General features: G+C 41.3%; 1 protein-coding gene across 1 annotated transcript in view; it reads left to right on the top strand.

Annotated features, from left to right (window-relative positions):
* LAMC1 (laminin subunit gamma 1) overlaps positions 1–17,328 on the top strand; it is a 195,643-nt gene that overhangs the window by 157,992 nt on the left and 20,323 nt on the right. The window contains exons 14-22 of the mRNA XM_061634068.1: positions 607–852; positions 3,573–3,726; positions 6,215–6,357; positions 7,971–8,149; positions 9,891–10,047; positions 11,025–11,230; positions 11,413–11,492; positions 14,101–14,238; positions 16,889–17,033. Of these exons, the coding sequence (XP_061490052.1) occupies positions 607–852; positions 3,573–3,726; positions 6,215–6,357; positions 7,971–8,149; positions 9,891–10,047; positions 11,025–11,230; positions 11,413–11,492; positions 14,101–14,238; positions 16,889–17,033 (1,448 nt within the window). The remainder of the gene's footprint in view (positions 1–606; positions 853–3,572; positions 3,727–6,214; positions 6,358–7,970; positions 8,150–9,890; positions 10,048–11,024; positions 11,231–11,412; positions 11,493–14,100; positions 14,239–16,888; positions 17,034–17,328) is intronic.

Genomic DNA, 17,328 nt, shown 5'->3' with positions numbered 1-17,328 from the left:
ATGCAAGTATAATAAACAAGTGGGACCAGCAACAAAATTTTGCATTGCATCCTAGAAGAAGTGTTTCTATCCAAGAGTTCCAGCCAGCCATTCTCTTCAAGCAGGGCATTCCACTCTCTCCCCCCCCCTTTCCCATTTTTCTTTTCCACGTCTCGCTGTACATTCTCTGGCCACCAAACATGAGTAGACATAACTGGACTGTTTGGGGGGTTGTCCCCCTTAGCTTTTCTTTTTTAAAATGTATTTCTGAAAATCTTAGGATTCCCCCAGCATGCCGATACTCCCTCTTGTTTCAGTGCCTCCGTTTTGCTACAGTTCTGTGAGTACTCAGCACCTGAGTTTGCTGTTAGGATGAGTGATAAATTCAAGTTCAGCTTCCATAATTTTAGTGTTGAGTATTATAATCTTCGCCCAGCACATGTCATTGTTTGTGTGGATTAGAATGTTTGATTAGAGTATTTGGGTCTAAAATTATAAATATTTTCCTTTATATATGTAAATTAATATTTATTTCAAGTATGAAAATCCCTCATCATGACTTTCGTTAAGCTGTGTAGGAAAAGTGTTAGATATAATTCTTCTTTTTAATGTACCCTGCCCTTGTAGGTAAAAGGTGTGAATTGTGTGATGATGGCTATTTTGGAGATCCTCTTGGGGAGAGTGGTCCTGCCAGGCTTTGCCGCCTCTGCCAGTGCAGTGACAACATTGACCCCAATGCTGTTGGGAACTGCAACCGCTTGACAGGAGAATGTCTGAAGTGCATCTATAATACAGCTGGTTTCTATTGTGACCGGTGCAAAGATGGATTCTTTGGGAATCCCTTAGTTCAGAATCCAGAGGACAAGTGCAAAGGTAAGTTTCTTCCTTGTATGGTCATTGTGGTCTAGATTAGAACATTAGGTCCTATCTGTCCTCTAGGAGGTAGCCATTTTGGCTGCAGGGGGGTGGAGAAAGACTTGGCTGGGGGATGAATTAGGTGGTAGCTCCTACTTCTTCCCTATAGCCAGTCTTTCTCCTGTCTCCATAGCAAATGAGCATGGGTCTCTGAGTGTGTCTTCTTGCATTAAAACCATGATTTTGTGAGTGTGCAGCAGCCATTATCCATAGGGATCCACATACATCAAAATCCTTGGGAGAGTTGTCACGATAGAAGCTATTCCTATAGGAATTCTGCATGTAATAGCAGGGAGATGGGGAATGTGAGGTACTTCCTTTCATGTCCCCCCTCCCACACAACTCCTTCATTGTCTGAATCAGATCTTAGTCCTTGTAATCTACAGTACTGGCATGAAGAGTAAGATCTGGGTAAAAGTAACTAATGTAAGTGAGTAAATTTAATCATTTCAGTACTATACAATCCTCTAAACTCCTTCTCTTGGACCACCTTGATCGATTTCTAGATTTGTTTGTTTACTGAAACTGTCAACAATATATTCAGTAACAGCAAAGATGGAGCCAGTCACTGGAAAGGGGTCTTCATAAATGGCTGCAAAAAGTCTGGGAGGCCACACAAAAAATAGTGTGACTTATTCTATCAGAATGAGGTGGACTTTCCAAACCTGAATTTTTTTTGAAATTCTATAGACTTCTCTAATCATGGTTGTGAAATCAGGAACTCTGAGGTACTCAAGATTTTTTCTTTGCACTTATGGCTTGAACTTGTAAAGGATAGTTGTTTGACTTTTTCAGCAAAGCATTCCAGGATGTACAGTGCCTTGCAAAAGTAATCAGACCCCTTACCAATGCTCTCATATTTCTGAATTACAAATGGTACACTGTAATTTCATTCTGTATGATATTTTATTTTGCAACACTGTAACTCAAAATCAATTCTTGTAAGGTGGAATTGGTTTTATGTTGGGAAATGTTTGTAAGAAACATAAAATACTGAAACATGTTGCTTGCATAAGTATTCAACCTCTGTGCTGTGGAAGTTCCCAGTTTACACAGATGAAAGAAATTGCCCTATTGAGGACACAGTTACCTTACCATTGGCCTCCACCTGTGAACCATTAAAGTTGCTGTGAAATTGTCAGGATAAAAAACTCACTGTTGAAGGATCATTGGTCAGGCTGTGGATCTGAAGGAAAAATGAAGACCAAAGAGCATTCTACAGAAGTGAGAGATAATGTAATACAATGCATAGATTAGGAAAAGGGTACAAAATAATATCCAAGGATTTGGATATCCTAGTGTGCATGGTTGGATCAATAATCAGAAAGTGGAAGCTGCATCACACCACGTAGGCACTGCCAAGAAAAGGCTGCCCCTCAAAACTCAGCGCTCAAACAAGAACAAGACTTGTGAGAGAAGCCACAGAGAGGGCAACAATCACTTTGAAGGAGCTACAGAGTTCAGTGGCTGGGAGTGGAGTAATGGTGCACCACGTGTCAACCATACCAAGAGCTCTGCATAACACTGGGAGGGTGGCAAGAAAGAAGCCGTTACTCAAAAAATACCATCTGAAAGCACGTCTGGAGATTGACAGAAAGCATGAGAGTGACCCAGCTATGATGTGGGAAAAGGTTTTGTGGTCACATGAGACTAAGATAGAACTTACTGGGCAAAACTCAAAGCACTATGTGTGGCGCAAACCTAACGCTGCCCATGCCTCAAGACATACCATCCCTACAGTGAAGTATGGTAGTGGCAGCAACATGCTGTGGGGATGCATCTCATCAGCAGGGACTGGGCATCTTGTTAAAATCGAAGAAAGAATGGATGGAGCAAAATACAGGGAAATACTGCAAGAGAACCTGCTTCAGTCCATTCAAAAACTGAAGCTTGGGAAGAAATTCACTTTTCAGCAGAACAATGATCCCAAGCACAATGCCAAAGCGACACTGGGGTAGTTCAAGAACAAAAAGGTGAATGTCCTACAGTGGCCCAGTCAAAGTCCTGATCTCAATCTCATTGAGAATCTGTGGCACTCTTTGAAAATTGCAGTCCACAAGCAACATCTGACCAATCTGAACAGCCTAGAGCGAATCTGCCAAGAAGAACAGGCCAAAATCCCTCCATATGCAAAGCTGGTACATACATACCCCAAAAGACTTAAGGCTGTTATTGCAGCGAAAGGTGGCTCTACCAAATATTAATGTGTGTGGGTTGAATATTTATGTAAGCAACATCTTTGAGACTTTTATGTTTCTTAGGAACATTTCCCAACATAAAACCATTGTCACCTTACAATAATTGATTTTGAGTTTCATTGTTTCAAAATAAAACATCATACAGAACGAAATTACAATGTACCCATTTGTAATTCAGTAATACGAGAGCATTGGTCAGGGGTCTGATTACTTTTGCAAGGCACTGTGTGTATGTGTTATGACATTTTGAATAATAAAAAAACTGAAATACGAAATAGAATTCTAACATTCCCACACTGGATGACACACACCCCACGCAACCCAGTGAGGGGAGATGCAAGACTTCTATTTCTGACATGATGAAGCACTGGCAATGCAAAGCAGCTTGGGCTCTCTGCAACCCCAGCCAGTCCAGAGCTGCTCTCTGCATCCTTTCTGATAAGAAAATGCATGTTTATGGGTCTACTTTTGCGGTTGCAGCTTGCAGTTGTAACCCTTATGGCACAGTGAACATACAGACAAGCTGCAATCAAGTAACAGGGCAATGTGAATGCCTTTCGCATGTCACAGAGAGGGACTGCAGCTCCTGTGAGCCTGGTTTCTACAACCTGCAAAGTGGACGAGGCTGTGAGAGGTGAGGCCAGTGCTGCTACTCTGAAATTGTCATAGGAACTCTCTGCGGGAAGCTGGTGGCCTAGATGAATAGGAGATAGTAGTTAAAGCAGGTTGGCTCAAGAGTAAATGTGCTATGGGTTTTGTTAAAGCCAATGCCTGATATAGAGAAAATGAGTTTCAAGAAAAAGCAGTCTCCACAAAAACGATGCCCAGAACTCTTTCTCAGAATATGGTGATATCTCTCCCTTTATAGCCCTGCTTAACAACCCACCTTTTCTTTGCTTAACCCCTTAGTCCTTATTCCCCCTTCAGAAATTGTCTTAATAGGTACAACTGCACTTGTGCATATTTTCCCCCTTCTATTTTTACCTAGGATTTTAGACTGTAAACTCCTCAGGACAGAGATCTTTGTTTTACATATTATTTAATAGTTGTATGGGTATTTATCTCTTCATTGACAATTTCAGTTCCAGTGTGGAATAAATGAAATAAAATGACAATAAAAATATACAGATAAAAAGATAAATATATACAAAAAATACACACTCCATTGAAGTCCAATAAACAACATAAACAAAAAACTCCATCCAAAGAAAAACGAAACTAAACAGTGATGAGGACAACAATTACGTTACTGTGTATGTGGCCATGCACATGCATAACGTAAATGATAATGATACATTGGACAGGTAGAGGGTGTGTGTGTGTTGGCTACTGATTTATTGTTGTATGCTCCTCCCTTCCAAAAATAAATTACACTAATGATAATGATTTAAACAGAAAGGAACTGAACTACATAAGGGATTGGGGTTTCCAAATATATCACTCTACAATCAGGTTGCATTACTGCTTGCCATGTTTATTTGTTTATTTATTACATTTATATACCACTCTCTGAGCAGTTTATAGCAATTAAAAACATTAAAAACAAATATACAAATTTAAAAACACAAAAATTTAAAAACACAATTTAAAAAATTTTAAAACAATTTAAAAACACATACTAAAATGCCTGGGAGAAGAGGAAAGTCTTGACCTGGCGGTGAAAAGATAACAGTGTTGGAGCCAGGCGCACCTCGTCAGGAAGATCATTTCATATTTTGGGGGCCACCACTGAGAAGGCCCTCTCGTTGCCATAATAATAAATATTTTCATTTGTTAGATGCCTAATACAAAAAAGTCTCCAGGCAACTTACAATACAACAAATACATCATGGTACAAAATATTGCAAAAGATTAAAAACAACAAGCACTCAATTAATCACAGACTAATTCTAAAAGTAACAGGCAGAACCTCACCTCCCTCCAACACACAGGCTATTCATAATGTATTAGTCAAAGCAGTTTTCAGGTTCTGTCTAGTGACTTTATGATGGTCTGAGGCAATGGAAGATGTTAAAAATGTTGCAACCTAGACTTCATATTTATTTCATACATGACAACTTAAATGTTCAGACCATAGGTTAGATTGGATCATGGTTTTAGCCTTCAGCCAGAAAAACCAGTAAATTGATGTGGACCGTTTTATAAGAACATAAGAAGAGCCTGCTGATCTAGTCCAGCATCCTCTTCTCACAGTGGCCAACCAGATGCCTCTGGGAAGCCTGCAAGCAGGACCTAAGCACAAGAGCACTCTCCCTCCTGCGGTTTCCAGCAACTGGTATTTGGAAGCATACTACCTATGACCATGGAGGTAGAGCATAGTCATTATTGTGAAGTGGTTTACTACCCCAAGCTGAGTTCCACTGTGTTTGGGGATAGTAGAATGTCCCAAACACAACCCTGTGTTTGTTTGTTTCTTTTGTCAAAAGGTGAGCAATTTAATTTGCTTCCCTGGAATGGACATTGGACATTTTTTACATTAACTGGGACAAAAAAGTACACCATAGCAAAAATTAACAGACTTTGTGAGATTTTGTTTGCCCCAGGTGGGTTTTGTTTACAGAAAGAAAATTGTAAATGTGGCTGAAATTTGGGGACATAGTTTACTGCGTGCAGGTGACAAGAACTTCATTGTAGGTCTACTGTTGCATACATTCTGCAATGAAAAGTAACCCTGGGGTGGATTTCAACCCAGTTTTGGGGGAAGAAGGTGGTTCTCAAATAATAGGCTAGAATTTAAAGACTGCATTTTTGAGATAGTTTTCAAGAATTAAAGTAGCAGTCTTCTGCATTGGTAGGTTTATTGGATAAAAGCTTTACACTCCAAGATAAATGCACTTTGTCTTATATTATGTACCTGCACTTTTGGTGTAGCATTATTTAAAACCTCTCATGGGCAACATGAATTTCATTACACAGTCCACAAATCAAACATGATGAACATATTAATACATATTAAATGTGTTTTAATTCTTTTTAACATTGTATTTTAGATTTTGTAACCTGCCCTGGGACTTATTGGTGAAGGGTGGGCAATAAACATAGATAATAATGATAACATGCAGTCTTATTGTCTTAACTATGTGTTAGTGCTCAAGACACATGTACCTTTGCTCCTCCTGTAGATGTAACTGCCACCCATTGGGGTCCACCAATGGCCATTGTGACATTCAGACCGGGCAATGTGAGTGCCAGCCAGGCATCACTGGCCAGCGCTGCGAGAGGTGTGAAGCCAACCATTTTGGATTTGGTCCCGAAGGCTGCAAACGTAAGGAGGAGTGAGGAACATTATCTTTCTGTCGCATTATTTTCTCTTCCATTTATCACCCCTTTTCTTGTTTGTGCTTGTTTGCCTGTCACGGTTAATGTGTTCATGGACGTGGGCATACCAAGAGGCACTTTGCTCCCTCCCCCCATTTTTTCTTTTGCTGTCAATTTCCTGCATGTTGTGTGAGTTTCTAGTCTAGTGAGGATGTTTTTGCAGTTGTACAAGTCTTACTTTCTCCCTCTAGGGCATTATGATTGCATATACTTGTAGACCATCTGCTGCTCCTTGTCATAAACACTTGCTCTGAATTTTGTCCGAGAACTGACCTGTTTTCTGGCTGTTACACTCCTACGCTTCTACTCTGGAATGTCTTTAGCTGCTAACTCAAGCTTGAGAACATGCAAAGTGTGTAAAATTGGGACATACATTCTTATCTAAGCCCTCCCATCTCTGGTTCCCTAATATCTGAAGAATAAAGTGAATCTTACTCTTTGGATATGGATACAGTGGCCCAAAGCACATGTATGACTGCTCCCTGCAAACCAAGGCATACAGTCCAGAGTCAGGTTGACCATCTCATCTGCTATTTGTAAGAATGTAAGTCTTGCTAAATGAGTAGCTGCACTTGTTTTTTATTTTTGCTCCTAGTGCAGTGTTTAAAGATGCAAACTGAAAGATCCAAAATCATGCCTTTCTGCTTAGCAGTTGTGTATTGCAGATATAAGTTGTATGCATACAGAAGTTTGCAAATCACCCAGAAATACTCTCTCACAGGCCAGATGGAACAAATAAAGGTCAGTGGGACAATGCTAATAAAAGACACATTAAATATGGGATATTCATCAAACATCTTTCTAAAAAGTCTTTGCTGCACAGGCTAGAAGGATCCCATCACCTTTTTCACAGACATATTGGCCATTCCCTTTCAAACTTTGGTACAATCTTTCAGCCAGTTTTTGTCCTTATGAAGATCTAGGATGAAAGTGTTTGTGTGTTTGTTTGTGTGTGTGTTTGTTTGTTTGTTTGTTTGTTTGGATCAGTAGAGATGAACACACTAGTTTTCTCTTGGTACCTCTGTCCTCACAGAACCTGGACTTAATAGTACCAGTTGGAAAAAAAAATTCTCACTTTCACCCTCGGCCTTTATGAGGATAAAGTTGACTTGTGAGGTTGCGCTTAAACTTGAAGGAATATCCACAAGGCATTACAACACAAAATAATGACATCAGTGATCGGATCTCTCTGGCAGGTACAAGGATTTTTTAAAAAGATGTTAGATGGGACTTGTAAAAAAGGTGGAAACATGCAGATTTACTCAGAAATAGTCCCTTCCATATGCATACAACTTACCAATCCAATCAGCTGTAGTCATAAACACAGTCTTCACACCACAGTAAACAATAGACTAAGAGTCCTGTATACCTTAAACACCAACAAATGTTCACTTGTTAATCCCATGGCACTTTAAAGATGTTAGTTCATTGGTCTTCAAGGCACAAGAATTGGTCTTCAAGGCACTGTCTTTATGTATGTTCTGGAATAGGTTCATTCAGGTTCACTTTTTCTCATTTTCCTGTTCCTCATAATTATTTTTAAACCTTGTTTTTCCTCAGCTTGTGATTGTGACCCTGAAGGTTCTCGCTCTCTTCAGTGCAAAGAGGATGGTCGTTGTGATTGCAAAGAAGGGTTTGTGGGGAACCGCTGTGACCAGTGTGAAGAGAACTATTTCTACAATCGATCCTGGCCAGGCTGTCAAGAGTGCCCTGCCTGTTACAGATTGGTGAAAGATGAGGTCAGGGTTATAAGAGAAACTATGGTTATGCCAGTTCAACTGGGTTTGCAAATCATGGTTGTAAGGCAGTGTAAGTTTGTATTAACCATGGTTTGCTTTGGTGTACATATGATGAGAAACTATTAATAACTTTGGGAAGTGAAGGGAGAGGGGGACATTGTGGCAGAAAGAAATGGGGGAAAGGCAGTGCATTCTAAAGTCTAACTCCAGATTTACAGTGTGTTGATTTGCAGTGGCTACATTTGTACGTAGTGCTAAGCCAATGTTTCTTTTAGACATGGTTTGCTCAAGAAACCATGAGTCACCTCACAGATGAGCAAACAAGCCATAGCTTGTTTCCCCAAAGTTTGCTTTGTTTCCAGTTGCTCTTGCGTTGTGCTTCTGTACCTTGGCAAGCGTCTGGGGTGGAGTGACTAAACAAACCATGTTTAAGCAAGGTTGTTGCTGACATAATGCCCGACCATTGTTTCAAGCCATAGCTTCACATCCTGATTTGTCTGAAAACAACCCATGATTATGCTTGCTGGGCTGAGTTTGGAAGTTCAAATAAATTTCAGTATTTTCTCTCAAAATACACACTTCCGAATATGTGAAATCCAGAGAATGTGGACTGGGTTTGTTGATGTCAGAATTTGCAAAAAGTGAATTGCCCAAGCATCCCTCATTGCAGGGTGGGGGAGGGGGAAGAGAGGGCACTGGAGGCTGGTACATGCTCTCTCAACACCTTGCCCTTCTTGGCTGGTTCTGTCCTAGTCAGAGGGGATTGGTTCCAACGTGTGATGAACACATTGTTTATTTATTTTATTTATTTATTATTTTATTTATTTCTCGCCCTTCCTCCCAGCAGGAGCCCAGGGTGGCAAACAGAAGCGCTAAAAACACTTTAAAGCATCATAAAAACAGACCTTAAAATGCATTAAAACAAAACAACATTAAAAACATTTTTAAAAAGTTTTAAAAACATCTTTTAAAAAGGGTTAAAAACATTTTTTTTTAAAAAGAAAAAACATATTCACAAGCAATTCTAACACAGACGTAGACTTGTTGTGCAAGGGGTGGGTTACTGCTGCCCTTAAAGCGGCAGTGGTGCACCTTCTCAGAAAAGCCCACACTGGATCTGGAACTTTTGTGACAAGTGTTACCCGATCTATAACTTTTCTCTTTTAGGGAAGTTGCCCAAGAGAATGGTGGTCACTCAGCTTCAGAAGCTCTTGGAGGAAACCAGTTGTCTTCTAGGCATTTGGAGGAGACTGCCAAAATGTTATCCATCCTGTTGATTTTAGCTATTTGTTCTGCTGTTTTGTTTTAATATGTATTCTGAATTGATTTGACTGTATTGGATTGCCTTGGCAATGAAAAGATGGCAAGAAATATTTTAAATAAAGAAAGAAATAAAAGCTCTACCCAATGAATGATTTACATTCTATCTATGCTGTATCACTGTATCACTGGTTTAGATGATACAGTTTCTACATTTTTGGTAGGAAAACTGTCAAACTATTTGAAGATTTTTTTCACCGCAAGCAAGAGTACTAGAAACTTTCACATAAGACATCCTTTGCATCTTCCAGCTTAATTAGAAAACTGTGCAAAGGCAGAGGTATTTTAGTCATGTGGAGTCCTATACCTAATTAAAGAGAGAGACTTATACATGAGGACTGGGTGATTCCTACTGGAATCATAAATGCTTGGCAAATAGAAACACCTTTCCTTAGCCCTCCCTTCTGTCGTTTTTGTTTAGGTGGCAAAACAGAGGGAAAGACTGCAGGAGCTGGAAAATCTCATAGCCAACATAGGAACAGGGGATGAAACTATAACAGACCAGGCTTTTGAAGACAGGCTGAAAGAAGCTGAGAGAGATGTCATGGACTTGCTTCAGGATGCCCAGAACAGCAAAGGTAGGTGGATGTCATGGAACAGATTTCCTTCTGGATGCCCTTGTTGCCCCAAGACTGCCTTGTGTTATTTATTAGCCTACAACATGTTTCAGAAGCGATGTGATCTTCTGAAAGTAGTAAGATTGAAATAATTATATTTCACTGTCAGATGATAGTGATAGCAGTAGAATGCTCCTTTGTGATTATAAGATGCAAATTAAAAAAGTCTCTTTCCTAAAAGTTAAATTCAAAAGGTAGAGAGTCTTTTTCTGGTGTGCCCGAATCAGAAAATATTTTTCCCCCCAATAGATGCTACTGTCATCACATAGGCAATAAGAATTGCAAAAGAAGCTTGACGCAAGGGTTTCCTGGGGTTTTGGTGGGGTTTTCGCTCTAACCCTGTGAGCAGTAAGAAGAAGCTGTACAGTGGTTAATATCCATTTGTTATCCGTGAGTCCAAGTAGTGCTTTGTCCCCGCTGAAAGGAATATTTAATCTAAAATTTGACAGTGGAAGAAACAGCAGTGGGGAGAGGAAAGGGCAACAAGGGATTAATGTAAGCAGTCGCAGCGTCCACTTTGTTTCTGTAGGGGATGAGGAAAACCAAAGGCTTCACAAGGTGAGGTGGGTTCAGAGGAAGAATTTGAAGGGCTTCTGGTTCAGTCACTCTGCTTTTGCTGTGTGCTGTCCTAGTAGGGATGTGCTGGCCTCTGAATAACATATTTGATTGATTTAAAAGACACTGTCATGAAGTTCCTACCTACAATCCTATGTCAAAGATTTGTTCAGCTTGACCGTTGCCATGACCTTGAAAAAAGCCTAAATTCACTGCAAGGTCTTGGGAGCTTTTACATCCTCCTTTCTTTACATTTTTATTCACATTATTTGGTAAAAGCAGCCATTAAGGAAAGCACAAGGGTGGGATGTTTTGTTCTGGTACCTGCCCCATCTTGTTGTGCAAATAATCGAGTCCATCCCTGTTGCTTTTGCCTGTTCCAGATGTAGATCAGGGCTTGTTGGATCGCTTGCAGGAGATCAACAGAACTCTGTCCGGCCAACTTGGTCGCTTAAGAAACATCCAGAACACAGTGAAAGAGACAGAAAACCTGGCTGAGCGGGCTCAAGCCCAGGTGGACAACACACAGCAACTGATTGAAACAGCTTCAAATATGCTGCAAAGAGCAAGAGTGGCAGTTGCCAATGTGGTGAGTGGTTTTTGTGTCTTGAAATGTTTGCACCTTTCAGCAGCAACCTCGTGTTTCTCATCATGTCTATTTCCAGTCTAAACTTTACATTCAGTGGTAAACTTAAAACCCAAGCAACTGTTGCACATTTGTTTAAAGATATAAAAGGTGTCTCCTGAAAGTGTGTCTGGTTCCTTCTCCAGTCTATTACTACGCCAGAATCGACCGGTGATCCCAACAACATGACTGTCCTGGCAGAAGAGGCCCATCAACTAGCTGCTCGGTAAGGCCCGTTGTATCATTAACAAAGTAGCCCGTACAATGGGGACATGTAGGGTTAAACAATGTCAGTGAATAACACGGGCCTTCTCCATGATGGCTCCCAGGTTATGGAACTCCCTCCCCGTGGAGGTTCAGTTGTTGCCCTCCCTGATGCCCTTTTACACAGATTTTGCGGGAGGAGTCTGAGTGGAAACTGAATATTTCAAGGGCCACTGCTGGTCATAGTTTTTGGTTTAGTGGATTAACTGCTTTATGCTCTGAATTTTAGCCTGTTTTTGCAATGGCTTCTACTGTTTTGTTTACTTGTAAAGTGCCTTGGGGCTCTGAGGGATGAAGGGCAGTTGTATAAATTTAATAAATAATATAACAACACATTGTCAGGAAACACAAGACTACCCCTTTCCTCCACCCCCTTTTGTCATCGCCCTCCCCACGTCACTTCACCTTTCCCCACTTGCATTGTATCTTCAGTCATACATACCCTCTCTCTGTATTATTCTGCCTACTCTAACCACTAACTACCAGAGCTTGGAAAAGTTACTTTTTTGAACTACAATTCCCATCAGCCCCAGCCAGCATGGTCACTGGATTGGGCTGATGGGAGTTGTAGTTCAAAAAAGTAACTTTTCCAAGCTCTGCACTACTCCTACCCCCCAAATTGTCCTTCGCTGTTACCTTTCCCTTCTGCCCTGCAAAAGAGTTATAAGTGATTAGAAAGGAGGGCCCATAATGGAGCCTTCTTGGCATACCCATATTCTTGATGAATTATGTTGTTTCTAATTATTTAACTGAGGATTGCATCTTAACAAGACATATTTATCTTTACTGCAGTATAGAATGCACACTGCATGACTTCAGGTTATGAAGGGACATGTGAATGTATAAATAGCAGGTTTTCCCTTTGAAATACATGGTAAGCACGAGTTAGGAAAGGATCAGATCCTCAGTGTATTTATTTGAAGGGGGGAAAACCCATGATTTAAACATATTTGGTGTATTTTTGCTCGGGTATACCTATAAAATACATAGAAATTACTTTGTAAGAAGTGGCCCTAAAGGATACAAGAGCACAGCCTCATTCTGCAACATGACTTTATTCTAATCCCAGTGCTCTAGTCAGATAAGTGTCACCTGTCTGCTCATAAAGAGTATATTGTCAGTTTGTTCTCTTTTTCTCTTCTGTCCTGATGGCACTGGCAAGTATCTGCTAGCTTTAAACCTCAGTATTGTTATATGTTTCTTCTGCCCACCCCCCACTTGTATTAGTCACTTCCTGTTTAAGCAGTCTTGTTCTAATGGGAAAACAGGCAATTCTTTTGGGTTGCTGGGAAGAACCGAGGACTGAATCACCATAAACAGAACATTCTCAACCAACTCCCAAAACCATGGGGTTCCCTCATCCACTACAAGCCCTGAAAGGCTGAGGTGCTTCACCCACTTGTTTGTCTTTTTAAATTTTGATCTGGGTTCTGTTGACACCCCCCCCATCCCCTCCACACACTTTTTTTTAAAGACTCATTGGAAAACTATGGGTTTTCTACAAGCTTTTGAGGGGGAATCATTGTGTTGATCCTTTCCAAAAGATAGAGCGCAGTCACCTTCAGTGTTTGGACCATGAATGGCCAGCTGGTGGCATTGACAGTATGGGTCTTTGACACTCCTGACCAAGAACAGAAGGACCCAGTGGCATGAAATCAAGCCGATACTCCTGCCTGCCTCTCCTGTGCGGTGCTGCTACTTTCTTCTCAGTGCTGTAGACTAGAACAGTGGTTCCCAACCTTTATGAGCACGGGACCCCCTTTATAAGCTGAAAAAAAAATGTGACCCCCTCCCCCCAGGGAGGCAGGCTGGCTGCCAGGAAGGAAGGGGGAAAGCAGCCTTTCTTTGCAGCCTTGCTTCTTTTTGCTTCACAAAAAGCCCTCTCCTCTCATTCTAAGTAAGGGCATTGCCAGTAGCGGCAGTGCAAGGACACAGGAATCAGTGATAGTAATCCCCTCTTCTTCCTGGTAGCTCCACCCTCAGCCTCCTTTGGCATCTGCCATGTATTTTATAGGCAGACGCCTACCCTTAGTGCACCTGAAACGCTCTAGAGCTTCACAAAAAGCCTCCCCTCTTGTTTGGAGCAAGGGGGAGGTGTCATCTGCAGCGGCAGTGGAAAGCAGACAGTGTAGAAGGAGTGAAGACTTTTTTAAAAAATTAATAAATAATTCATTTCTTTACTGTTCACGGCCCCCTCTGGATTACTTTGTGGCCCCTCTGGGGGTCCCAGCCCCCAGGTTGGGAACCACTGGACTAGAACATAAACCAGCTGAAGGCAGGGAGGGGAAGGGAATTGCCTTTGTGCAGCAGCGCACATCAGAATGGTGCTGTATCGTTGTTTTTGCCTTGTGGCAAACTTGCCAAAGAGGCTGGCTACCACTGTTTTAAGAATAGGCTGTATTGGCTGTCTGCTTAGGGGCAGTTCAGGCAATGTTACTGAAACTGAAGATTTATGGCATGTTATCACTCTCTTTGGAAATGGTGCCTCGTGTCCAGCTATAACGCTTGAAGAAGGAAACAGAAAACAGTGATTGTTTTCCATTTGTTTTTCTCCCTTAACGCTCACCCAGGCACAAACAAGAAGCTGATGACATTGAGCGTACAGCTAAAGAAGCAAATGATACATCAGCACAAGCATATAAGCTGCTCTTGGATACACTGGCAGGAGAGAATCAAACAATGCATGACATCAGTGACCTTAACAGAAAGTAAGTGTGAAATGAAGACAGAAATTGCGATGCTCTAATCCAAGGTGTCCTCTGCAGTCTTATTTTATTTTTAAAATGTTAAAACTGCTCAAGGTGTTGCAGCAATCCTAACAAGTGAAATAGCTAATATAGAAGTTGTTGTCTTGGCCAAGCCAATTCAGACTCACTGGTTTGTTATATTTAATGTGGCATCTCAGTTTATAGCCTTTCATAGGTCAGCTTACAGGTTACACAGGACTTGATACACAGCATAATTAAACATGACTACTCAAGCTAAGACATTGTTGCAGCAATTGGGTATGCCCCTTGAGACCCTTTAAGTTGGATCAAGGCAGGCTTTCCATTTGCATGGAGAACGTTTCTCTGAACAGGACTGGGTTAGCAAGCAGACTCTCCTACAAACAGGTTGAAAAGCAGCTGCTGTCTGCTTGTGCCTGCACATCTGCCAGTATGCCATTGGCAGTGGGTGTGAAGACACTTCAGCCAGATCCTCTTCTGACCCTGCCTTTGGTTGAGCTTCCTTCTTCTCTGGAGGAGGTGCAAGTGATGGCTCGAGTGATGAGACAGGGTTGAGAGGCGGGACAGGGGTTGGCTTACTGTCAGACAGCTCTTCTTCAATTTTAACAATCTAAGAGAGCGAAGCTGTTACTGTCTAAACTCCTGAAGCCATCTCCTGGCTCAGCCCCCTCCCATTGCACCCCACTAGATTCTTCCCGGGAACCCAGTCTTCCTCCTCCTCCTCCTCCCTCCACCAAGAACTCTCCATGATCCTCAGTGCAAATGAATGGCAAGTTTGACTTGTGTGGCTTGCTTCATCTGCAGTGCAGTGGGGTAGGACTGCTGAAGGAACTTTTGAACAACATGCACCATCATGCTGCTCATGCACATTAAACCATTATTTTGTTTTAAACTATGCTGCAACGTGACATGCGAACTGCTCCATTGTGCCAGCTTTGCCATAAAACCTTTAATATTACTCAGTTAGGCAGATACCTTAACATAGAATTTAAAATGACGAGCAAACAGCAGCAGCAAAGTATGGCTTCCTTTCCTAGATTATGTGTTTGCTGCTGCTAGCCTGTGTTGTGTTTTTATTGTATTGTTTTCATTAAAATAAAGAATTGTAAGGAAGGGCCCACCTTTTTTTATTCCGTTTTTATTTTGAATTATAGCACTACAGTAAAAACAAATTGTTTTCTGAATCATTCAGTCCATTGATTTAACCATTCTCTTCCTGAACCCATACAATTCATCCTCCCGAAATTGGAGTGTCCCACCCACCCACGCTTTAAATGGCCTTCCCAATACTCTAATCCCAAGATGCTCAAACCATGTAAAATAGAGGTAACAGATTTAACAGCCCTATAAGGATAGGCCAGTGTGCATATCTCCATATTTTTTTGGATGGGAGGGCTGAGGGTTAGGTGAGGAGGGGAGGGGGAGCGCATGGCTTGCATAAGACTGCCTTTTGAATTTATGGCAGAGGTGTGAGTTGAACCAGGTTCTTCCTGATGTTGTAACTTGGTGTTTCAGCTGCTTTTGCAGAAACAGCTGACAGAAATTGACATCCAGAAGCAAGAGGTGTAAAACTCTTTTCAGAAAGAGACTATGGGTAGCTTTTAGGTGGATATGACAAGGATGCATCTAAAGTTGTAATATGTGAATGAGAACAAACATGTCTTTAAAGAAATGTGATTCATTCACATGCGTTCACTAGAGGGCCAGGATTGGTTGCAGCTCCCTGTTCAATGTACACTTCATGACAAACCTGGGTTTGCTGCCACAGTTTGTGTCAAATGGCAACGTTAGATACAGAACTGCCAAGAAAGCTGGAGGATTAAAACACAGTGACATTCAAAGCCTGGTAGAATGCAACAGTTTTAACTTGGTGCTGAAAATTGTGAAGTGATCAGGTGAGTGCTTTTTGAGAAGTTGGCCTATACTTTTAGGGCCACCACGCCACCACAGAGAGTTCCTTAGATTTCAGGCATCCTGGTCCAGACACCCCCTCCAGTGGATTAATTTAGAGCATGTGGAAGTTTATATGTGAGAAAGTAGACCCTACTGTGTGCCAGGCCCAGGTCATTTCTAAGATCAGAAGCAGTACCTTATAAGTGGCATGCATAAACTGACTGGTTGCTTGTGCAATTGTCAAACCGTAGGTGTAGTATTTCCCTGCTAGTACCAACTGTCTTACAACAGAGGGGTTTCCCTTTTTAATTCAGTGATTTGTGTGTATTTGCACTGAACTGGTTCCTTTGTTTATTTTAAAGCCTCCTTGATTAACTGAGTTAGAAGAACTTGGGTTGAGTATGTATGAATATCTGAGGCTGCCCTGTATTATCAAACCATTGGTCCATCCAATCCAGTACTGTTTGCACTGACTGGCAGCAGCCTCTTAAGTCTCAGGCACAGCTCTATTATTTATGATCCATGTGTAAAAGGAAATGTTGGAGATTAAATTTAGGAACTCCTTGCATGCAGAAGCATATGCCCTACTATTCAGCTTTAGGCCGTTTCCATCTGGTGCAGCCATACCATCTCCCTTGGGAGAAACCGAACACAAGACCTACCACACCCAGAGCAAACATTGTACTTTAGACCAATAGGCCAAGCAGGAACAATGGCAAGATTATAATTTGTTTCCTAGGTATAACCAAGCAAAAGACATTTCCCGAGATCTAGAAAAGCAGGCAAACAAGGTCCATGCAGATGCTGAGGAAGCTGGCAACAAGGCTCTGCAGATCTATGCTAACCTCACCAGTCTGCCATCTATAGACCCTGAGGAACTAGAGGTATGTTCAGTTGGTCGTCTTGCAGTGGGCGCCCTGACAATATTGCTGGAAAAGCTTTAAAGCAGTAGTAAAACTGAAAATTGTTCTGTCTTGTGGAACAATTGACACCAGAGACAGATAGTTCAAGATCTTTATGTCAGCTAAAAGTCTATTTATGTCATGCTTGTTGAAATATAGCCACTTTAACTAACCTTGCTAGACAAAGGAAAAAATGCAAAAAAAGTTTAAAATACAGCACTTTCAGTGTTTTTTAAAAAAATACGAAACACATTTTTTAAAAATGAGAAGGCTATTG

This window comes from Rhineura floridana, chromosome 6 (assembly GCF_030035675.1).
Source record: "Rhineura floridana isolate rRhiFlo1 chromosome 6, rRhiFlo1.hap2, whole genome shotgun sequence".
NCBI lineage: Eukaryota > Metazoa > Chordata > Lepidosauria > Squamata > Rhineuridae > Rhineura > Rhineura floridana.
The sequence above is the reverse complement of the archived record's forward strand: the minus strand, read 5'-3'. Positions and strand labels throughout refer to the sequence as shown.